This window comes from Salvia hispanica, unplaced genomic scaffold (assembly GCF_023119035.1).
Source record: "Salvia hispanica cultivar TCC Black 2014 unplaced genomic scaffold, UniMelb_Shisp_WGS_1.0 HiC_scaffold_929, whole genome shotgun sequence".
NCBI lineage: Eukaryota > Viridiplantae > Streptophyta > Magnoliopsida > Lamiales > Lamiaceae > Salvia > Salvia hispanica.
In genome coordinates, this window is record NW_025952720.1 from 6,848 (window position 1) to 31,551 (window position 24,704).

The window sequence follows — 24,704 nt, forward strand, 5'->3', positions numbered from 1 at the left end:
AGCCAGCGTTTAAATTGCTCCGAGAAAGAAAACATGAACCAAGCACTCTCTTTGATTGAGAGGATGACAGACTTGGCGGAGCAAAACAATCGAGATTACTCTCCAGCTCTTATCATAGCCTCTATCTCCAAAGAGCAATCAACCCCAGGAGAGCGTCACGCTCGGATTTTACACACTATTTTAAGGTCATTATTTGGTCCGTTTTCGATATCGAGAATCCTTTCTACCGTCCATTATTTGCATATTTTATCTATTTTGGTATTTTGACGTATTTTTTGTGAAATGTGCATACTTGAGCCGAAAAAGGGAGCCAAAGAAACGCAAAGTCTGAAAATCTGGAGACAAACGCGACAGCAGCCGCCCGAAGTTGTCAGCGCCGTAGGCGTGCGGAAACGGCGGTCCGCCTCGGAAAAATACACTTGGAAGAGAAGTCTCGCCGACGACCGCCGGAAGTCATGCGGCGGTCACGAGTCGGAGAAACGGACTCTGGACTCAACGCGGTGGCCCGGCCGGCCAAGGTGCGCGGTCGCGGAGAAAGGGCGGCGAAATCCGAGATGCATAGATTTGCCCCATTTACCGTATTTTGAAGATCTTTTCCTTCTACAACAAGGATTGACTTTCTCCTATAAATAAAGACCTCAAGTTTCATCAAATTAGAGAGCTTCTACTTGCAAAATAATTAAATATAGATCAAAAGCTAAGTCTTCCTTGTGCGAGGAGTTGGAGAAGGATTTCAAGAACATCAAGAGCAGCCGAGGATTGACTACGGGTTTATTTGCTTTAGTTTATATGTTCAATTGTCTTCCCTTCAATCTATGTGTTTAGCTTATTTCATTATGTGTAGCTGACTTATAGGATTAAGGGATGTGTTAGTAACGACTTTGGTAGTTTTGATCTTTTGTGATTTAATATAGGATCTGTTAATATGGATTTGTTTTTACTTTGTTTTAACTTCCTTAAGTAGTTTTGATGCTGCATGATTGGGTGACACAATCTTGTATGATTTAAGATAGCTTGCTTCATAAGCTTGTGAGAGAGTTCTAGCGAGTTAGATTCAACGATGAAGCTGTTACAATTAGGCTTACCTTCAAAAACGACACTTTGATGGTGAGTGGGGATATTTGAGGGTCTTAGAAACTTTTGTAGATTCGTGTTAGGATTGACAACTAATTTTGTAATCAGCGTTTGCATCGCATGAGCATAAGCTAGATGACCTAGACCAATCAAAGTATTTGTCTTTAGGGTATTGTAGTTTGGAAATTTGTATAACCATGCTTGGGATTCCATTATCTCTATCGATTGTCTACGTATTTTGCTTGCATCTAGTTGTTATTTGCGTTCAAATATTTTACATTTCAAAATCTCTTGTTTGTCCAGGATAGTAATTGAGTTCTAGTAAAGGATAGACACTTTGTGTTTGCGCCCCGTGTTCGATATCACGAGTGCGGCCTTTGGTATACTCTGCATATACTCTGTACTTGCGGGTTTGTTTAGTCTTAATAAAAAAGTGCATCAAAGACCACCCACGAGACAACCTCTACCAAGACACTAAGAGACGATGAACATTGCCACATTACATCTTGTTGACTGCCCGGTGGTCATGCCTGCTGTTGGAACAATGCATTCTTCTTGACTGACCGCCGTATGCGCTGCGGCAGCCACCACCTAGGCACAATTTCCAACCACAATTTTTTCGATTTTTTGGATTTTCGCCGTTAAGCAGTCGTTTAATCCGATAGTTTACTCGTACCCTTTACCATTTCTGAAACTTATTTTACACTTTGTTATAAATAAATTTGGGGGGATGAAATCAGTGGACCGTAGTTTAGGTTTTGTTTTAGGGTTTTCTTTTTTCTTTAAGTTTTTGTTTTTATTTTTTTAAAACATGTTAGGAGAATTTTGTGTTCTTAAACAATGTTTTCTTGAAACGTAACATGAAGAACTTAGAAACACGCATGTGTAGGGACACACTTAGACCGACTTGCCAATGATATTACATTCCATCTATGTTTAAGTGTGGCTTAACGTTTTGATTTTATGGTTTGGTAAAAGGTGCATAATTAGTGAATTCCTTGTTGCCTTGATTCATGCTTATACCTTGTGAGAGTTGAGCCTAATTTCTTTCTTGTGATTTATCTCGCATTCATGTATTTGTTTCTAAAACTTGATCCTAGTCTTCCTAAGTTTACATAGTGTTTAAGTTGATTTAGGAGGATGATTGACCATCTTTTCTTAGCCTACTTTTATTCCCAAATTATCGACCCTCTCAAAATTTCAAATTTTTTCCTTTGGAGTCAATTTTTAGCCTTTAAGTCTTGGAATCCAAAATAATGGTGACAATTCCTTGGGTTAGTTAGTTATTGCTATCTTATTTTGTAAAGGAATTGGAGAGATAAGGAGAAAGTATAAAAAGTAGTGTGCTTAATGTAAAGAAAAGTGCAAGTTGTGAAATAGAAAAATTCCAAATATGTGTTTCGATTCTAGAAAAGATGCCTATAAAAAAAGTGTGAAAGGTTGTGAAATAAAAATAAATCAAAGGGATTGGAAATTGAGTTGAAGGAGAAATTTATTAAGTTAAAAGTGTCTTGGTTTGTAAAAGTGGAGTCAATTTTACTCTACTCGAGATATTTTTTATTTTAGTCACTTTTTAGCCAAATATTTCACCATCAAGAGCCTACATTACAACCAAAGATAAAGACCTTTCGACTTTTGATGCTTAATCACATCTAGTAGAGGAGGGATTAGACTTTGAACAAGCCTATGGTAAACTTACGATTAATGATTTGGAAACAGCTTATATACACATTACCTTCATACACTTTGAGAGCTGAGAGAACACTTTCCATTCTGGAAGTTTGCCACTTGTGAGGGCTTGAATTTCGGATTTTGCACTATTTTAAGACCGTTATTTGGTCCGTTTTTTATGTCAAAGTCACTCTACACGTCCATTATTTGCATATTTTGTCTATTTTGGTATTTTGACGTGTTTGGTGAGAAATGTGCACAATTGAGCCGAAAAAGGGAGCCAAATGCAAAGTCTAGAATTGGGAGTCAAACGGGCGATCGGGCGATTTCACGATGCTTCCGGGCGTGGCAAACGACGCGTCCGGCCGAAATTACGCTTGGAAAAGAAGTCTCGCTCGGGCACCTGCCGAGCTATGCGGGCGGTCTCACACGAGAAATGTGACTCTCCGACTCCAACGCTGCAACCGGCCAAGGTGCCGCGTTCACGAGAAAGGCGGCGAATCCGAGATGCCCTAGATTTGCTCCAAGATTTACCATATTTTGAAAATCTTTTCCTTCTACAACAAGGATCGCTTTCCCTAATAAATAAGAATTTCAAGCTTCATCAAAAAGAGAAAGAGCTTCTACTTGCAAGATATTTCATAGAGATCAAGAGCTAGAGTACTACTGTGCAAGGAGTCGGAGAAGGATTTCAAGAACATCAAGAACGATAAGGATTCAACCTACGGGTTTTATTTGCTTTAGTTTTATGTTCAAATTGTCTTCCCTTCAATCTATGTGTTTAACTATTCCATCAGCGAATCTAAACTCATAGGATTTTGTGGACGTGTTAGTAATCACTTTGGTTATACAATTCATTTTCTATTTAATATCCGTTTGTTTTTACTTTGTTTCTTCCCTAAGTAGTTTTGATGTTGCATGATTGAGTGACACAATTGTGTATGATTTTTAATATAGCTTCGTTTCATAACTACGGTAGAGTTCTAGCGAAGCTGATTCACTTAGTAGACGCTGGCGCTTGGGCCTTCCCTTAAAACGGCACCGTTAATCGGCAGCTGAGGACTTATCAAGGGTCTTAGGAGCTTTACATGGAGTTCGTGTTAGGATTGACAACCCAATGTTGTAATCAACGTCGTATCGTACGAGCATGCTCTAGGTGACATCTCGTGGAATGCACATCCCCTGGATTCGATTATCACCGTGTTCTATTTGCATTTAGTTGTTATATGCTTTTTATCGTTTTTGGTTTTCAAAGTTTTCCAAAACCCCATCGTTTTTCCAGTGAGGCACCGAAATCTTAGTAGGAGGATGTATTAATTTCTGCGTGGACTGGCTTCTTCCTGTTCGATATCCATCGACCTTTAGCTATACTATATATACTTTGTATACTTGCGTGCTTATTTAATGCTAAAATAGTGTATCACCTCTCGACCAGCCGTTGCCTTTGCAAATACGTGAGGTCGGACTACGCCGTCGGTCCGTTAGTTTCCACCAAATTTCGATGCAATTTAAATTCCCATCAATTACTTCGACATAAAGCATTCGTTAACCAAAACATTCAATATAATTAATAATTCAAATCACATAATCATTACGTATATAATCATGACTTGATTTGATAGTATTCACCCATTAACTAAAATTGATATTGTGGAACCGTTGCAATCGCACAACTCATGGCAGACTTTGCGCTGTAAGGTTTCGATCGCATTCTCATTCTCTTTTGTTAGAACGTACAATAATAAACACAAACACACAAGGAAATAAAAACATGCATTCAAACAATTCACATAACATGAAATTAACTATTACAATCGAGCCAAAAATTGGCTCGATACTAATTTGTTGGGGTTTGGTGCCCCTTGCACAAATGAAGACTTTGCATAAAACAAATAAATCAGACAAGGATCTATTTGACCGATTATGCGATTAATCAATTCACATTTTAAACAGATAATTGCATGCTAGAACGTAAATAATTCATGCTTAGAAAATATAAATCCTAAACATTATTTCTACGGTTTAGAGTTACCGATTTGATTCTCCAAAGAATCGACGATTGCTCACGCCTTCTCCACGTGATGATCTTCAATACTAGACCACGGATCTTCGACTGGTTCCGAACGTATCTCGATATCGTGGTGGACTGATCTTATCAAAATATTAGGACTCGATAAAAGAAGACGAAATTCCTCACGAGGAGAGTCAAGAATTTTCGAGTCCCCTACTCTCTACTAATTAGAGAGGGGAGAAAATTTCATCTAATAATAATTGTGATTCTGTCTCATTTATTCTCTTATTTATATTAAGGTCATATTGGGCCCAGTCATGATCTATGGAAGGTTTTGGATATGGGCTCCCCCAATTAGCTTTTTACTAATTAAATTGAACCCACAATTTAATACAAGCTTATATTAGAATATTACGAGCTATCACTACGAATAATATTGCACTCCCCATCCAAACCCGAAATTACAAGTAATCCGGTTTCCGTTATTTATATTATTTATTTCTCGCCTTAAGATATAAATGTCCATTAATTAATTGAAAGTCTATGGACTTAATTAATTAACATCTTATTAATTCCAAGAGTGACTCGCAAGAAACACTTATTTATTATTCATAGAGTAATAAAACTCCAACCGCCGCTTTCGAATAATAAAACCTTGTTCGAGCTCCTCTTGGGGACACTATCAAACGAGACTGACTTCGCGCACGATTCAACATAATGGCAATCCCAAGACCGCTAGATATTAATCACCACTACCCAATATATTAGGATTATTGGGTTGCAAAAACCCGCACCATTTGATAAGTCAAAGTAGTGCATAATCAATACCGTATGCTCAATGCTAACGTATGTAGATTAAGAATAATTTATTTATCGCTAAGACCTAGTCTTTCGGTAGATAGCATAAAGACATGTCTTGCTGTTAGATCCATTCACATATACCACATCAATGTCATCTTATTTCAAGAAAGCTTAGAAATAATCGACTCGACATTGCAACCTTTCATGATAGGTACTAAAGCCTATATAGGTTGCGAATTCTTCTTTCTCTTTTGCAAAGCATTGCATAGAACCAACCGTATACCTTAAAGTGGACTGCCACAACCGGTCTACTAAGCAAAAGACTTAGACTTTGTTTGCTTCTTATACATTTAAATGTTTATGTAAAACGCTTATAAATGCACAAGCAAACACAATGTAATAATATACCGATTCTATTCAAAGGAAACTACTTGAATAATACCGAATCGAAGTTAAAAGTGGATTATAGAGTTTTACGTATACAAGCAAGATTCTATTCCGAGCGAAACTTGCTCGATACATGCTTTTCTATATACCAAACCTAACAAGATACTCTTTTTTCGTCCCGCTTTAGCATTTCCAATGAAGTTGGGCTGCACAGAAAAAAAAGTATTTGAATGTAATAAATGAGTGGTATAGTAGTACTTGGGACCCACTTATTTACATTTTTTAACTTAATTTTTTTCTGCACTTTTAGTTCGGGTTTTAATATTCAAATAAGTAATTTTTTTTCTAAATTAGAATACACAATCAAAATGAACAAAATTAAATCCAAAAATAACATTCAATTAAATTACCAAAAATGAAATACATTTGGCTTATTTCCATCTTAAAAATTTTAAGAGGAAAATTTGAAGTTCTAAAATCCATTCTAAACACCCTATAAATACATTCATCATCTTCATTCGTCTCCACCCAACTACCATTAAAAAAATAAAATAAAAAAAAACAAAAAACACTTCTACATTTATTTCAAAAGAGGATTCCCTCGAAAAATTTCATCATCGAGAATGGAGGAGGAACAACGTCTGGCTGTGATTCCGCACTTGAGCAACGGGAACCAATGTTTGAGCAATAACATGAGAACAATATTGTGCAATTTTTCTCGCAACAACCATAGTGGTGTTCTTCAAAAGGGGGCAATAAGTGAGGCGGCAGAGCCATTTGGTGTGCATAGAAAGACCATTTACATGCTTTGGAAGGAAGCCACTAAGATGATGGAGAATGGGAAACCCGCAATCATGGTTCACAAAGTTATGGCTATAACATGGAAAAGAAGAAATATTTTATGAAGAAAGTTAAAAATGCCCTTTCATCAATATGGGGAAGATGGAACCAAAGCTTGAGTTAGCAAACCACACTTTATAGGTGGGTAAATGAGAAATGACTTATACCCCATACAAGTGCAGCTAAGCCACATCTAACTAGCCTAATTAAGTTGGCATGATTGAGATGGCGCCAAATAACTCCAACCAATTTTACAAGGTAAAGTGGCATAAGGATATGCGCAACATACTTCATATAGATGAGAAGTGGTTCTCGCATGACAAGGAGTGCATTGTGATACTACATCTTTCCTAATGAAGAAGAACCATATAGTGTATGTAAGTCAAAGACATTCATTATCAAAGTCATGTTCATGTGTGTCGTTAGCAGTCACGTCAAATGGTTAATAAGAAAACACTTTATGATGACAAGCTAGACATTTTCCCTTCACTCGAAAATGTCCCAACAAAGAGGAACTCCAAGAATAGAACAGAGGCACAACAAAGACAAAACCAATCGATGTGACAAAGGCAAGCCAAAGGAGCGGCTCATCAATGCATGTCGAATTTTACCCTATCACACCATCGTGAGAAATCTCACCATAGGTCATAAATTTAGTTAGCTTATTATTCACATTGTACATATTATCCCATTCAAGCCAAGTGGCCTGCAAGTGCAAGTAAGGAGATTTACATTCAACGGGATAATATCAAACCACACATAAGCACGACCGATACGTAGTTTGGAAGCAGTTTACCAACTCAAATGAATTTCAAACTAACCGGTTTGTCCGCCACTAAACTCTCCACATACAAACATATTGGATGATTGGTTTTTTTCAAGGCAATCTAGTCATTGCAGTAGTGACAAACTCATACAAATGAAGGTGGATGAACTACTGCGGATGTGTGTAAGTGATACGCCGTAGATTGATGGTTTTTAAGTGCGATTATTTGGTCCGTTTTTAATGTCAAAGTTGCATTACATGTCCATTATTTGCATATTTTATCTATTTTGGTATTTTGACATGTTTTGTGAGAAATGTTCATATTTGATCCTAAAAAGGAGTCAAAACGCGAAGTAGGAAATCTGAGTTTGTAAGGCCCGGCGACCGCCATAACACTTCCGGCGACCGTTGGCTCAGCGGCCAACAATCTATAGTGGCCGTTACGGAAAATCGTGCATGGGTGAAGACACGCCCGGTGACCGGGCAAGGCGTGGCGACCGCCACCCAAGAGTCGAAAGTTTCGGATCAATGCGTGGCGATCACCGCAGTGGCGGTCCGCCACAAAAGAGCAATGAGCAGAGTTGCCTTAATTTCCTCTCCAAGATTTACCGTATTTTGCAACCCTTTGCCTTATTTGAGGAGCTCGAAATTCTCCCTATAAATACCCCTAAAGCTTCATTATTAGAATCCTCGCTTTAAAATATATTTTCTAGAGATTAAAAGTTAGAGTACTTCATGGCAAGGAGTTGAAGAAGGATTCAAGAGCATCAAAGCTACAAGAATTCAACCTTGGGTTTTATTTGCTTTAGTTTTATGTTTCAATTGTTTTCCCTTCGTGTCTTTCGATTATTACATCATGGGTAACTAAATTCAAGGATTCTAGGATGTGTTAGCAATGACTTTGGCTATACAATTCCTTTTCTATTTAATATCCGTTTTGTTTTTACTTTGTTTCTTCCTAAGTAAACAATAATGCTTCATGATTGAGTGACACAATCTTGGATTATTTAATATAACTTGCAACATAATCGTGAGAGGAGGTTAGGCGAGTTAGATCCACTAAGTGGACACTACGCTTAGCTTCCTTTAAAACAAGACTCTTAATTGAGAGTGATGACTTTTCAAGGGTCGAGCTTTTAGGAGTTACTTATTTAGGATTGACAACCCTAATGTTGCATCGCATGAGCCTAAACTAGGTGACTGTCCTATCAAAGTAATAAATGTGCTAGGGTATTGTAGTTGCAACTTGTATAACCATAATTGTGAACGCACATCCCCGGAATTCCCTTATCTCTATACTTTTATCTATGTGATTTATTTGCATCTAGTTATTATTTGCTTTCGATTGTTCTTTGTTTTCAAAATTCTCAAAATCTTTCGGTTTTCCAAATAGTAATTGAGTTTTATAGAAGGTAGCCAATTTGTGATTGTTTTCCCCATGATAAAACTGACATTTAGCTATACTATTCCTACTCTTTATACTTGCGATATTTATAGTCTAATAAAAAGTGCATAAGTCTTATGAAAAGTTGTCATCACGACACTCAACGAGTGTTCCTCACTCTACAAGGTTGTCTCCCTAGATCCTAAAAGTGAAGGATGGGAACAATTATAAAATCTCCCGTATGAACAAGGATAGGCTAGAAAGAATAGAGGGATTAACCAATGTCTTGGAGGTAGAAGAAAGGGTGGTGAGAGAGGTGTTGGATCGCTTAGCACTATACAATGATGGTGATTCCTATTACATAGTGGGATCTCGTCACTTTATTGCTACTCAGATGCAGATCACTCGATCGCATTTTGATTTTGCTTTTGCTTTTTGGACTATGACATTGTAATGCATTGATAATGTAAATTACATTTTAGTAATGCATACTCTTTGTATACCATTGGGTTTGTAAGCAATGAAGCGAAGCAAAGAGCAGAAGCTATCAACCAAGAATCAAGCACAAAGCAAAAAACAAGTTTCGCAAGAGAACACTCATCATATAGACAATGAGCTGAGGCACCAAAAAATCACCCATCAAACCCTAAACATATCTCATCATAAGAATAAACAACCAAGCAACAAGTAGTCAAGCAAAAGGTAACCAAGCAAATGTAAGCAAGCAGCATGAACCAACCGAACACCATCAACCCACTAACACCATTAAGCCAATACACCACCAAACCAAAACACCACCAACGAATAACACCACAAAGCCAAAACACTATCGAGTTGTGCTTAAGTGTCCAAACCGAAAAATGGAGGTGGCGTAAGCACAAATAATCATAATTGCAAGCATTTTTTCGTCATAGGGATGGCCGAAGGCCAAATGTCCGTAAAAACCCTATAATTCAAAATGCATACTCACATATTTAGAGGAGTAACAAAAAATATGGGAACTAGATGGCTAGAAACCGAAGGTGGCACTCCTCTCTCGTGTACCCACCATTTCCTTCGGTTGGCGGTGTTTCAGTGGACGACGGTGGAGATTGGGAACAGATCGACAACGCTCGTTGCCTAAATCGACTCCAAAGTGGAGTCGAATGACAAATCGACTTACGGAGAGAGATGATGTAGATGTGACATGCTAGGGTTCACAGAATAGTTTCGGGACGATAGTGGACATAGTTCACGTCCTCCCACAAATACGGGAACTAGGGACAAATGAGTGGCGATTGGAGTCTCAATCGGCCCGAACTTTGTTCGAATGACCAATCGACCGACAAAGGCGAGGATGGTGATAGCGAAGCAGAGATGATGGCGGAGATGGTAGAGATAGTGGAGATGGTAGGTTTAGGGTACCCATTTAAGCAATTCGAGAGAGGATGAGGAGACGGCGACAAATTTAGGGGTATCGTAGAGAGTGAGCGAGCTAGTTCAATTAAGGTTCGCAGAGAGAGAGGGGCGAGTAAAGAGAGAGATCAAAATTAGGAATGGACCAACATTGTTTTTTTGCCTTTAATATTTATGGTTTTTATTTAATTGATTTATTATTTAATTAAACTTGTTTTTTTTAAATATGGAACATTTAAACGAAACTTCTAAAGTGGAATTGACTAAAATGAAAAACTCGAGAGTACTAAATTGGGATAAGAAAGTATAATTTTCAAACTGATGCCCTAAGTATATTTATACAAATCAAGAATTATTATTTATGTTAAATTGTTTACATAGACGTAAAGAGAGCGACCCAATTATTTATGGTAGTGTATTGTTTGAGACGATACGCAGCCAAACTAACCCTCATATCAATGCACTGAACAAATATTATAGAATACCGTAGCATCAACTTCAATTAATTTCTCGCCTATAAAATTCAATATTTTTTTGCTCAGACAAACTCCAATTTAATTCTGTTGACAAAATGGCCAAATATCACAAACGCCAATTAAACTTTTTAGGTAACACGTTATCTCTATTCTTAGTCAAAAATAACATAAATATCATCAATATATAAATAATAAATAAAAATATTTAGATCAGCTATTTTAGGACCTCTTCTCCCCCAGATAATTCTTCCTCCATCTCTTACTCTCTTCGCCACTATTTTAATTCATTCATATATTATTAAACTGCATATTGGTAAATATGGTTTATATAATTGGATGTTTGTTTGTTTCGATATACTGATATTCTCTAAATAATTATTGCACACAGTTCTCACTCTTCTGACTTTTCTTCAATTTACTCCTCTTCTTCCTCTACAAGAATCAATCAATTCTGTTTGCTTTAAATTCAGATTTGTGCGTTTCTTTTAATTTTTCGGAATGGAGATATCAAATTCTGAAGCTACGAATATTGATTCCGCGTCGCCAAGCAATGGAGGGGGCAAATCCTACAGTTCCCCTCAATCCGGTTCCTGCGCTCCCCGGTTTCATCCCTAATTGAATACTCCGGTTTGCTCCGGGTCCGACCCGACTACCGCTACTCTCAAGCCCTACCTCTAATACCGGAGAGAAACGCTCAAATTCCGAGTCCGTTGACGGCGGCGATGAAGCTAGTGGCAGTGGCAGTGGGAATTCTGGCAATAACAGTAACAGTGGGGAAGTTTCGATTCGGATTATCGGGGAGCAGGATAGAGCTGCGAGTAATGGGGAGAATGTGGCGGGATTGGGTGCGGAGGAGTCCACGGTTGGGGGTGATGATGTTAATCGGAGCGCGGCGGGTGATGATAATAGTAATAGGGAAGGATCGTCGTACCAGAGGTACGATATACAGCAGGCGGCCAGGTGGATTGAGCAGATTCTTCCGTTTTCCTTGCTATTGTTGGTTGTTTTCATCCGCCAGCACTTGCAAGGTAGTATATCGTAATACTTTCTTCATTGATATAATATGATTTAACATTTTGTGATGCTTAGTGATGAAGATTTTTATGTTGAGAATATATTGATATTTTACCCTGAAGATGTAATTCTGAAGGCTAAAATGTTGGTTGAATTGTTAGTAGTTGTTAAGGTACACAAACAGCTGGATGGATACACTGCTTAGCTTAGTTCTTGATATCTTAGAAAGATCTTGTTGGTGGGCTACCATACCATGAGCATGAGTTGTTTGTGTGGCTGATACCTTTGTTCTAGGAATAGGTTCTATAGTGTTGTTTAACATTGATGCTGTTTATTCATTTACGACTATCAGGAAAGTGTCTTCTTTCTTCAGTAGCAGGGGCTTGAGAGGTTAGCTTAGCCACAAACTAGAAACTGAATCTCCACTTGAGAATTGTCCATCACATCACATTGTGATGACACAGTTGCAGAGCAAGGACTTGCAACCATCTTATAAGTTTCTAACTCATGCCATGTCCTGCTCCATTGGATAAGAAAATCAAAAGTCTCGTCCCTCGTGAAACAATATATTTCAAGCACATGACTGCAAAAACCCATATCAGCCCGTGTTCTTTCTAATCAATCCATTGTTCTAACTTTCTGTTATAGTTGATACTCACAACAATGCAAGAATTATAGTACAAAGTTATAATCTACAATCTACTCTGTTTCAAATAAAACAAACTTGATATCCATATAGCATCTGTATCAGGTTTTGAATTTTTAGTGCTGTCTTGTTCTTGTTGTCATCCGAATTTCCTGTTGGGTCCAACAGTTGAATTTTCAGTGAATGGTTTCAGGATTTGCTGTTACCATTTATTCCACTGCCATCTTATTGAAGTCCAATGACATTCTTCGGAAGCAAACTGCTCTAAAGGTGGGATTCATGTTCCATAAGCTGAACTATAGCAGTAATATGAAATGATTCTGATAAAGACTCCCATTTTCTTAAAAATGCAATGGAAACTAAACAAAGACCTTAAATTTGCATTTGCAGGGGGAAAGAAGGATGAGCGTCCTAGTTGGTTATTTGTTCTTCTTCATGCTTCATATCTTTGGAATATACTGGTGGCATCGTAAGGACGACCCCTTTTTTCCACTACTCATGATTCCTCCAAAGGCAATCCCACCTTCTGGCACGCTATATTTGTCATCCTGGTTAATGGTACGACTTTGTCCCCTGGTTATTACCCAGTCTGTCTTTCTCTCTTGCATGCCCGTGCGCTAGTTGCTTAATTTGATTACTATTTTAGAGATGGAAGCTTTTCCGAAATTTGCTTGTTCTTGAAGTCATAATGTTCTTTTGTTTTAGATTACTTAGTTATTGATTCGCTAAAGAACAGCTGTTTGTGTACCTATAGTGACTTAAGGAATTTCAAGAATAGGCTGTCAAAATTGATTTGTGGTTCTATAATTTTTGCTTGCTGTCTAAGTGGTGCATGCATGGTATTTAGAATATACTGGAATATTTAAAAACTGCATTACTGACTCAAAGAATTAATGTCTTCCAAGATTCACGTACTTATGCTATTTAGAATATACTGGAATATTTAAAAACTGCATTACTGACTCAAAGATTTATTGTCTTCCAAGATTCCCGTACTTACTTTGGATTTTGATACTATCAGATATAATGGCACGTCAGGCAGCAATGGCTGTGAAGCTGGTTCTGCTAATGTATTATAAGAATGGTAGAGGACACAATTTTCGTAGACAGGTACACAGTTTTGAAACATATAGTAATTTTTATTTTATCAACTGATGTCATGTAAATAATTTACGTCTATTACTAATGTTTTCATGATTCAGGGGCAAATGTTGACTCTGATCGAATATGCACTGCTTCTGTATCGTGCTTTGTTACCAACCCCTGTATGGTATAGATTCTTCTTGAACAAAACATACGGGAGTCTCTTTCATCATTAACAACCGGACTTTATTTAACTTTCAAGCTAACATCAATTGTTGAGAAAGTAAGTCAATCCCAATTACTTTTCACTTATCTAATACTTGAGTCTGTAGATTGGACTTATTCCTCTCTCCCCTATTAGGTTCAATCTTTCTTTGCATCCTTAAAGGCATTATCCCGAAAGGAAATCCATTATGGATCTGTTGCAACGTCAGAACAGGTAAAAATTACTGTTGACATTTCTGCTGATAAAACAAATACTTCAATTTTCTTTATTGCCAATTCTAGAGAAAGCAGAATACAGTAAATTTTGCAGAATATTTTACGTTTGTGTACTGCCTTTTACATTCTAAGACTAGAAAAGATAGAAACAAGATGGGAGCAATGCAGCAAGTTTTGGTGAAGCTGATTTCTATAATACTTAGTGCGGTGATCCCTTTATGTTTCATTGTTCTATTGAGTGGGTGTTGGCTATTACTTACCCTATTTTCTATTGGCAAGCACTCAATTTTGTTTCTGGAGTTATATTATCTTCTGACATGTTTTTTTACTTTGAACTTTTGGTCTAATCTCATTCGGTTCCTGATGTGTTTGAGGAGTCAAGATACGTGAAGATGCATTTTGAATTGGCAAAACCTTATGATTTATTTTACTTTAGGTGAATGCAGCTGGAGACTTATGTGCCATATGCCAGGAGAAGATGCATGCACCCATTTTGTTACGCTGCAAGCATATTTTCTGTGAAGATTGTGTTTCAGAATGGTTCGTTTTCTTTCCCATTTTTAATTCGGCACCTTATTATGCAATGCAGTTTGCTCCCACTGATATTCTTGATTTCGCCTCAGCTGCTAACTGAAGCTGCAAATTGTCTACTTGTTTCTTAAACTTCTTTAAAACATCTTCCAGTAAAAGAATACACGAAGTTATACAGAGTTGTCCTGAGCATACCTAATTTGTTTTCATGTTCTCTCGTCTACATTGGTTGATTCTTTCAACATTTTCCCTCCATATTATCATGCGAGGAACTCACAGGGTCACAACTGCTTTCAGGTTCGAACGAGAGAGAACTTGCCCTCTGTGCAGAGCACTAGTTCGACCTGCTGATCTTCAATCGTATGGGGATGGATCGACTAATCTATTCTTCCAGCTGTTTTAATGGCGTGCCTATTCCCTAACCTGCTCAGCCTCCATTCCACAGCAAAAAACTGCACAGGCATTGGATGGAGACGACCAAATTTGGGCACGCAACATATGTTTATATACATATTTAAGATATATTATAAATAGGTTTGACAAACGTGTGAAAAGAGCAGTATGGTGAGGGGTATTAACCTTCCATATATCCACATGATGTTTATTTTTTCTTTTTTAATATTTTTCTTTCCTTTTAAATTTTTTGAAATTAATTAATGATGGAAATATATTTGGTATGAATTGACATAATTTTTACTTGCTCTTTTTTATGAATGGAAGATACGGAGTAATAAACAGTAAAGGCCGTGTTATGGTGGGGCTGTGACTCTGTGATATTAACCACACTGTCACTAAGTCAACGAATACATGTTATCTTTTCCTTTGAGTGAACTACTTAGATAAAATCTCGCCTCTAAAGAATAAAGAATATGCATTTTAGGTTGACGAATTTTAATGCAAAATTGTAAAATAAGAAAGGAAAAGTAGTTAAATTGTTTTAATGGAGAATGGTTCCACCTCTAGAGAGAGAGAATTTCTAAAATCGGAAATGATATTTTGTTGGAGATAAAAGGAAAAAATGTATATTCTTTGGGACGATAGTGACTGATCTTTGTTTTGTATCATTTTTAAGACCTAAAAATCACATTTTGAAGACTGATGCTAATTTTCACCCCAATGAAAATCACATTTTTACATTTTGCCATGGAGGATATTTTTGAGCATACACAAAAAGAGGACCTAAAAGGATATATATAGGGATGTCAATGTAGCGAAATCTCGAATCAGAATAGCGCTAAATTTATAGGTTAGGGCTAAAAATTTATAGCGATAAAATTACATCATAGGCCCGCACTCAATTAACCTGCAACCTATTAGGGCTAGACCCGAAACCGAAAAAATTTCTATCATTCTATTTGTTTAACTCAATTCGACACTTCATTAGTTATTTTATAACACATATAACTAAAAAAATAACTTTCAATTCTACATATTAAATATATAAATTATATATTAAATTTTTATTAACATAATAATAGCTAAATAATTAAAACGTCAAATTCACTAAAATATATATTTAAATTTTAAAAACATGCTTTAAAATTTCTTGGTGTTTATGTTTTATTTTGCATAAATCTCAAATATTAGTATTTGATCATGTTTATGTTTGAGTTTAAGCATATATCTCAAATTTACCATAATAAATATTTTACATTTTATAAATATAACTAATTTTTCACAATTACTTATTGAATTGATCGGATGTTAATTTTATCGTACAACCCGATTAACTTTGGGCTAGCCCAAATCCGAGCTTTAGGGTTAGGTTGAACTTTCATAACACGAAAAAATCACAACCCGATTATCCGCACCCGATCGACGCAACTCGAATAGGATTGGCCCGATTGACATTCCTAGATATATATATCTTCTCTATCTTTCTCTTCTATATTATTATAATAATTATTACTACTATTATTATTATGATGTAATAAATTAATATTTAATTTATTTTTTAATATAATTTAAATTATGAGTCATACTTAATGAAATTTGATATGCTGAGCACTTATAAGGAACGACATTGTTAGTGCCACTTTCCACTTCATCTCTCCTTTCGTTCTCTTAAATCAATTTCACGCATTTCTTCTACAATTCTCAAACGCCACTTAAAAGCTCTGGCCTGCTTCGATGAAGAGGATGGTGTAGACGGTTTTCTTCATCTCTCTTGATTTTTATTTAATTCTCATTCTATAGATCATCACAAACTCAGCGCTACCTACGCTTCGAACTCCATCCATAGAGGAACTTTTCTCAACAATTGATGCTTAGGATGATTTGATTTCATTGTACTTAAGATGGATTGAGTGTACCCGATTGGAAATTAGTGACTTAGTATGTGAAATATACAAATGGAGTAGTTTTTGTCAACAAGATGCTTCTGGAAACAGGCTTCTACAAGATGTCGGGCTCTGGATATCACAAAGGATCAAGGATCACTTCAAATAAATTAAGGTTTGAAGAATCGAAAGAGGTTAACAAAACTAAGATTATATGAAAGGCCAACTCCAGTAATCAAATTAGCCAACATCAACAAAGAAAAAGTAACATAACAGTTCAAAAAGAGAGATCATTCTGATCAAGTCTTCTCATTCTTGCTGCTTATTTCTCACTCTCTTTGTCATGACTAACACATTGCTTCTTCAAATCCAATCCAATTGCATTTGCATCATTCCTTTTACACATATCATATAACACTTCTTCCACATCACATCCAAAGTGAATAGTATATTATAAACTACAGATAAAGTGTAAAAGAAACATTGATACGCAGATTTAAGCAATGGGGGTGGAAATTTCAATTCGGAGCAAAGTTGGGGAGTATTAAAATGGCCGACGCTTTTACCATCAAGAATGAGAAGGAAACAAGAGAGATGAAGAAAACCGTAGACACCATCCTCCTGCACTATCATCCTCTTCATCGAAGCAGCCAGAAATAATAAATGCCGTACTTTCCTTTTTGTTATCCACAAAAAATTGTCACATTTTCTTTTTAAATAAAAATGTCTTCTCACATTAATATAAATATATTATTTTCTTTTCCACTTAACACATAAAAACACCTCCTAAAATTCATGTCATCTCCAATGGGGCGAGGGAGTATTTTTAAAGATTTTTTTACTTAATTTTGTGAAATTAAACTGTATTAGTTGTACCCTAAAAATCACGACAAATATTAATTTATTTTTGCAAAACTCGTCTAAGATATCCTTTATTAGTGATGACGTAATCACCATACTCTACAATGCAGGAATATTCTGAAAATATTTATCCTCTTTAAATTTTGGAAAATAAGATTATATACGTATAAGCAGCTCGAAGCAAGCTTTTAATATCAACCCAAGTCTCTCCTTATACCACACACTCGCACTTTAGTACTTCCACTCATAATAGATGCGCACTTGGGAATTTGATACAATTTGGAGATGTTGTTTTATGTTTTGGAAGAGAAAATAATACTCCTCCGCCCGAAAGATAGACTCACTTTTCGGCAACATGTTTTAAAGGGAATGATATTTAAATAGTTAAAGTAGAGAGTAAAGTATGAGAGAAAAAAAAGGGGAGAGAAGGAAGAAAAAGAGGGGGAGAATAAAAAAGATAGACGTTTTCAAGAAATAGTTTTAATATATGGATATCCCAAAAGAAAGGTCTAATACCTGAGGGAGGAGTAGATTATATTTATATTAACGAGGATTTTCCTAAAAAGACTATGGGACGGTGAGAAATGTTGGAATGCAATTGGTGGCAGCATGGTCTGGGAAACTCCACAACGGTCCACCCCTCTCCAGCAATGCACTTATCCCACTTAACACTACCCCACCCAACAGACAACATTTTCTGCTTATCAAAATATTTAAAAATCAAACTAATTTTAAGAAATCTACATCCCTTTCTTCTCTCGCGCATAATACGGCATACCCAAATATTTCCCGAAAGTTTTTGTTTTTTTAATTTCTAAAATGTATTATTTCTTATGCGAAATTGATCAAATTTGATTATCTTTGATTCACTAGTTGATAAAAAAGGTCAAGTATTTGTAAGAGTAAAACTCAAGTTCGGAGGGTTTAAACTAGATAATTATAAGATTGTGGTTTTTTGGTGTCAGGCAACAACGACTATAGGAATTTAACGAGATAAAGTTGGCTGATTGTTAAAGGCGGCAATCAAATGCGTGTTTTCATTTTTAAATACTTTCATGCCCTACTTGGTATGGTGGAATGGAATGGCATTTCTAACTCCATTTTAAAATTTTTAATAATTGAAAAATCCACACACAAACACACTTCACACAAAAACACATTTCACATATTTCACACACTACACACACTTCACACATTTCACACCCACACATTTCACAAACTTCACATACTTACACACTACAAAACACCTTTACACACTACACACATCACACACATTTCACATATTTCAACACTTCACACATTTCACACATTACACATATTTTATATATTTCACATGCTACGCACGTTTCACATCAGTTAAAAAATTTAGTTGAGTAAATGAAAAAAGAGAATAACTACATTCCGAAAATAGCATGAATTGAAAATATTGATACGTTCAAATCGAAATTCCCAATTGTGTGCTGAAAAGATGATGAGCTGGAGTAATATTTGAATAATATAGTACATGGTTTGGGCACTTTAAAGAATTACTTTACTTTTTTCGTCATCATTATGACAATTTAAGATAAATCAATATATTCTCTACTTTGCTTATTTATTTTGAGGATTAGGCAAACATACTATATCAAGAAAAAATAATAATAATTTCATATATACAATCATGTAGAACACGTTCAAAAGTGACTTGTCCTCATAGATAAAATCGAAATCAAAAGTGGCTAATTTACAACATAGGGCATGTCGCGACATAAGAACAAAAAAATCTAAAGGAAGACGAACTAATTGTAGATTACCAATAGTAAAACAAAAGTGAAGGGGACGGCCGGACGGGTCCATTGTAAACCATCCTCCTATCTAACAAAGGGATGAGACATTGTGTTACAAAGGGATGAAATATGTGTGTAGTGTGTAGTGTGTGAAGTGCGTGTATTATGAAATGTGTAGTGTGTGAAGTGCGTGTAGTGTGTAAAATGTGTGTAGTGTGTGAAATGTGTGTAGTGTGTGAAATGTGTGTAGTACTTTTTTGGTAGAATCAACATATTAATTATTCATATTTCATTCCATTCAATTTCCATATTAACTTAGTTATCAAACAAAGGAATGGAAACGTTAAGTAATAACAATTTATTCCTTTTGATTTCTGTGCTTATCAAGCACAAGAATTCCCACCCGCATTTCATTCTCATCTTCATTCCATTCCCTCCTCATTCCATTTCATCATACCAAGAAGCCTCTAACTAGAGAAGTTTCACCGATTCTTTGGTTAGAGAGTCCATATTCTCTAGATTTACAAGAAAGGCCTATATAATCTAGGAAAGCAATTTCGACTTCACTTGATGGGAAGGTGGAGAGAGCATCGGTGCCGAGAAAACCCGTTGGCCCCAGTGCAACGGTGATCGACGCACTATTGTAGTGGGGTGGCGGGGGCAACCTAATTGCGGACGGATGGAGGGAGCGAATACAAGTCCTGTTTTTCCATTTTAGTCCGTCCGCGAATAGGAGTCCCAATTCACTTTTATTATAAGAGTGAATTACATATTTATGACCTATACTTATTACGACGCACGTTTGCGGTCCCTATACTTGCAAAATATCATTGGCGGTCCTTATATTTGTATTTATGCACGTTTTAAGGTTCTTTTCTTTTTTTGACATTTTTAGGATAAAAATACCCCCAAATAAATGAAGGACAAATTTATATACTACTATTTTCTCTCTTTTTTCATTCTTCCTCATTTTTTCTCTTTCTTCTTTCTGTAAATGACTTGTATAATTACAAGAAAAATTGAGATGAGACATATTTGAAGAAGGAAATGAGACAAATCAAATGTTCAACTAAGAAGTTTATTTTACATTATTTTGTTAGAATTGCGAAGAGAAATTTCTGATGAAAGAACCCACATAAGTTGCAGTGCACCACCCACTTGCTAAATACACACAACCAAAATTACCATAATTTCATCCATTCCATTTATCGCTTATTATTCCTCACTTTACGAATGATTGGATTCAGATATTCACTTGTTGAAATTCGTCATTCAAATTTTTAATCTTTTATTTACGGATCATTAATTATAATACTCCACATTTGAAGCATAATCACAAATACTCTAGTGTGATGAAGGAAAATGACGTGAAAATGTAAAATTTATCATCATATGATTAAATTTCTCAAAAAATTTAGCAGAGCACAAGGAAATAAGAATAACAAACCTATAATTTTAGTTCTAATTTTATTATAGACAAAGGAAAAAAGAAAAGGAGGAGGAGGAAAGAGAGAAAATAGTGTACAAATTTTCCCTCAGCTCTTTTGGGGTATTTTCATCCAAAAAAAGATAAAAAAATGAAAAGAACCTTAAAACGTGCATAAGTACAAGTATATAGACCGCAAATGATATTTTGCAAGTATAGGGACCGCAAACGTTCGTCGTGATAAGTATAGGCCCTAAATATGTAATTCACTCTTATTATAAATGGTACTAGGGTCTCACATTCAACTAACTCATTTCACTCGCATTTCATTTAAAACTAATATATACATGTTAGACACTTATTCCACTAACTTTTTTCCACCCACTTTTTTTTACATTTCTTTAAAATGCGTGTCACCAATAAACGAGATTCAACTAATGGCGGATGGATATATTATTTGTTTTCTAAATCAAAAACTAAAATAACAAAATACGAAAAATAGTGAAATAAGTTGTGCCGGATTTTGGAGCTTAAGGTGTTGCAGGTGTTGGAGCTGAATTTAAAATGCTAGCGTGATAGGTTAAAAAATAGGTCGTGACAATTTTTGGAGAAATATTTTAACAACTAAGCTATAATACATTCGTTTCATTGTAGAAATATTTCTTTTGGACACAAGATTTATTAAAATTGTGTTTGAATTAATTGAGAGAAAATAAAGTACTCACCATGTTCCATGTTAATTGAGTCATTTATCTATTTTGGGAAGTTCCAAGATAATTGAGATATTTCTATTTTTTTGTAAAAGTTAACCCTCTCACTTACTTTATTCTCTCTTCATCTCTCTTATTTTATTCATTATCCACTTAACACACTATTTTTAATCTTCGTGACAAAAAAAAAAACACTTCAATTAGCAAGGAATGGAAGGAGTAGAAAATATGAAGTGAAAAGAAAGTATTCCCTCCGTTTGATAGTAGTAGAGACATTCTTTTCGGCACGAAAATTAAATAAAAAGATAATAAAGTAGGAGAAATGAAAAGTAAATGAGAAGAAATGTATTGACTTTTAATAAAAAAAAGGAAATGACTACACTACTATGGAACGTACCAAAATGACAAAATGACTCCATTATTATAGAACAGAGGAAGTAAGAAAAAGTAAATGCGTTGCTTTTTGCTAAAAATATTAATTCAACTAAAGTAAGACAATAAAAAAAAATACTCATCCAACTAAAATGGGATAAATAGAGCATAAAGAAAGCATAAGAGCATCCACTATAGGTGGACACTTTTTGGTGGACAACTTTTTTTTTTGTCCATAGCCTCATTTTATTTGTCCACAGCCACAAAAAAAAGTGTCTGCAGCAATAGTGGACACTTTTTGGTGAACAAATTTCACTTTGTTTTTTTTGTTGTATATTTTAATTCAATTACAATTAAAATTATCGGACTAAAAATAATTAGAGAAAAACGGCTAGTGCAATAAAATTAAAATTGAAAACTAAATTTTCGTCGGATTAAAGTGAGGGGAAAATTACAACGAAAATTTGATCTACGGAAAATCACACATGTTCTTCACGCTACGCCGCCTCCCCTACGTGCCTAGACCTCTTCAATCAAATCGACCTGGAGTTGGTCATGTGTTGTGCTCCTGCGTATATCAGCGAAACGTTGGATCAGATATTCATTACTACGTGGTACACCCATCTGTATCGGCGTGGAGGCAACGCCGTGACTTGTACTTGCACCATCTTCCGGCGCCCAACGTTCTGCAGCAAATCCTTCATCTTCTATTATCATATTGCACTCATATTGTGCAATATGATACATGCTACCATAATATTCGCGACATCATCTTCGTGCCAAACTCGTGTCGGGCAGCGTAGAATGGCCCATCGCGCTTGGAGCACACCAAAAGCTCGCTCAACATCTTTCCTAGCGGCCTCTTGTTTTCGCGCAAAATATTGTCTCTTCGCTCCAGCCGGTTGGCGAAGTGTCTTGGCGAATACGGGCCAACGAGGGTATATTCCATCTGCCAAATAGTATCCCATGCGATACTGCGTGCCATTTGCTACAAAACTGATCTCTGGACCCTCTCCCCGGCACTCATCATTGAAGATAGGTGACGACTGCGCAGAACGTTGATCTTTGTTGTTCGAACCTGCAACACCGAAATACGCATGCCGGATCCGCAAACGGTAGTCAGCAACGGCTTCGAGGATCATCGACGGATGTTTCTGCTTGAAACCGGTAGTGAACTGGCCTTTCCACGCCACCGGGCAGTTTTTCCACTCCCAATGCATGCAATCAATGCTGCCCATCATCCCGTGGGAAACTGTGCACCGCACCGTGCATATCTAGCGCCTTCTCGGCACTCATCAGGGGTTGGCTTTCGTAGGAACTCCGGACCAAAGACTTCCTGAATGCCCTTACAAAACTGTCGCGAGCACATTTAGACTAGTCGCCTCACCCATCTGCCAGGTATTCGTCGAACATATCAACCGGGCCGGCATAGGCAAGCTAGGCCCAATTGCAGAGGTGCATTTACGCAAAGTAGACAGTCCGATCCGGCCGGTGCAATCACTCCGGAGCGTGAAGCACTCGAGCCGGTCCGCCAATGTCGTCGCTATATGGGTAAAGAGCGGACGCGACATTCTGAAACGCCGACGAAAAATCTCAGCCGGGTAACGAGGGTCAGCGCTGAAGTAGTCGGCCATAAGCCGATCAGCCGCTCCGACATGGTCTCGTGGGATTGTCCGACGATGACGAATCGCACGAGGGATCGCCGCCGCCGCCGCCGCATCCTCGTCGGCCTCCCTCTGCACCTCTTGAATCAAAGAATCCCATGCTTGATTCCACAAATCATCCATAATTGAAAAGCTTTTAGAGATAGAAAATTTGGATAGAAAGTGAAATGGGTGTGAAGATGTGTGGGGAGAGAAGATGAAAATGGGAGGAATATTTATAAAAAACCCAACAAATTCGAAATTTTTTTTAAAAAAAAAAAAATCCGGCGACCGCCGCGGCGGTTTCGCTGCGCAATAGATAGGCGCGGCGGCGGCCGCGATTCTCTCTCATGCGGCCCGTCCTCGCCGCAAAGCCGGCGATGCCCCTTCCGCCCCAAGATTTTCGTCCGCCCGCGGGGCGGACGCCTTCCCCCCTATAGACCGCCGCGGCTAAGCCGCCTCCGGGGCGGCCGGCGCGCCGCCCCTATAGTGGTTGCTCTAATTGCTTACTTGATCTTAATTACGTAGGAGTACAACCGAGGTAGTGATAATTTGACGTCATGTCATGTCAGATTTAAGTTAGGAGAAAATATAAATTTGTTATAAATTTACAAATTTATGTAAGTATTTTAAGTACTACTCCGTCAAGCTAAGATGACACACTTTTCTTATTGGTTTGTCTCAATTAAGAATCGCAGGACCGGAGGGTGTATATAATAAGGAAATGGTTCAATTGAAAACTAATTTGCAGCAATATCAATGGCAATAGGCAGGAGTGGGAATAAGAAATTTGTTGTGGGTTTTACATCTATGCAATTTTGAGATCGCTGCAATTTTGAGATTTCTTCAATTTTAGGAGAACCAAGAAATTGAAATATGTTTTGTGGAATTTCATTTTAGAGAAAAAAAAAATTCATGGAGAGAGAACTACAACAATGTTGACGTATAATTAGATCTAATGGAAAAAAAAATTAATTTGTCACTCAAATTGAGCACTCACCAGAACATATCTCTTGAAAACTATCATAAAATGAGAACATATTAGCTAGATGCACAAGTTATACTCCCTCTATATACAAGTCCCGTTTTTTCATTTTGGTCTGTCCGCAAATAAGAGTCTCGGTTCA

General features: G+C 36.7%; 2 protein-coding genes and 1 pseudogene across 2 annotated transcripts; 1 reads left to right on the forward strand and 2 right to left on the reverse strand.

The window, feature by feature from the left end:
* Positions 1-11,089: 11,089 nt before the first annotated feature.
* Positions 11,090-14,976, forward strand: LOC125200359 (annotated as a pseudogene).
* Positions 14,977-22,453: 7,477 nt separating this feature from the next.
* Positions 22,454-23,172, reverse strand: LOC125200362. The gene is made up of 2 exons (XM_048098015.1): positions 22,764-23,172; positions 22,454-22,641 (listed from the first exon to the last, which is right to left on the reverse strand). The coding sequence occupies exons 1-2, from the start codon at positions 23,170-23,172 to the stop codon at positions 22,454-22,456; spliced, it is 597 nt and encodes a 198-aa protein (XP_047953972.1).
* Positions 23,173-23,280: 108 nt separating this feature from the next.
* On the reverse strand, positions 23,281-23,721 carry LOC125200360. The gene has a single exon (XM_048098014.1). The coding sequence runs from the start codon at positions 23,719-23,721 to the stop codon at positions 23,281-23,283; it is 441 nt and encodes a 146-aa protein (XP_047953971.1).
* Positions 23,722-24,704: the final 983 nt, after the last annotated feature.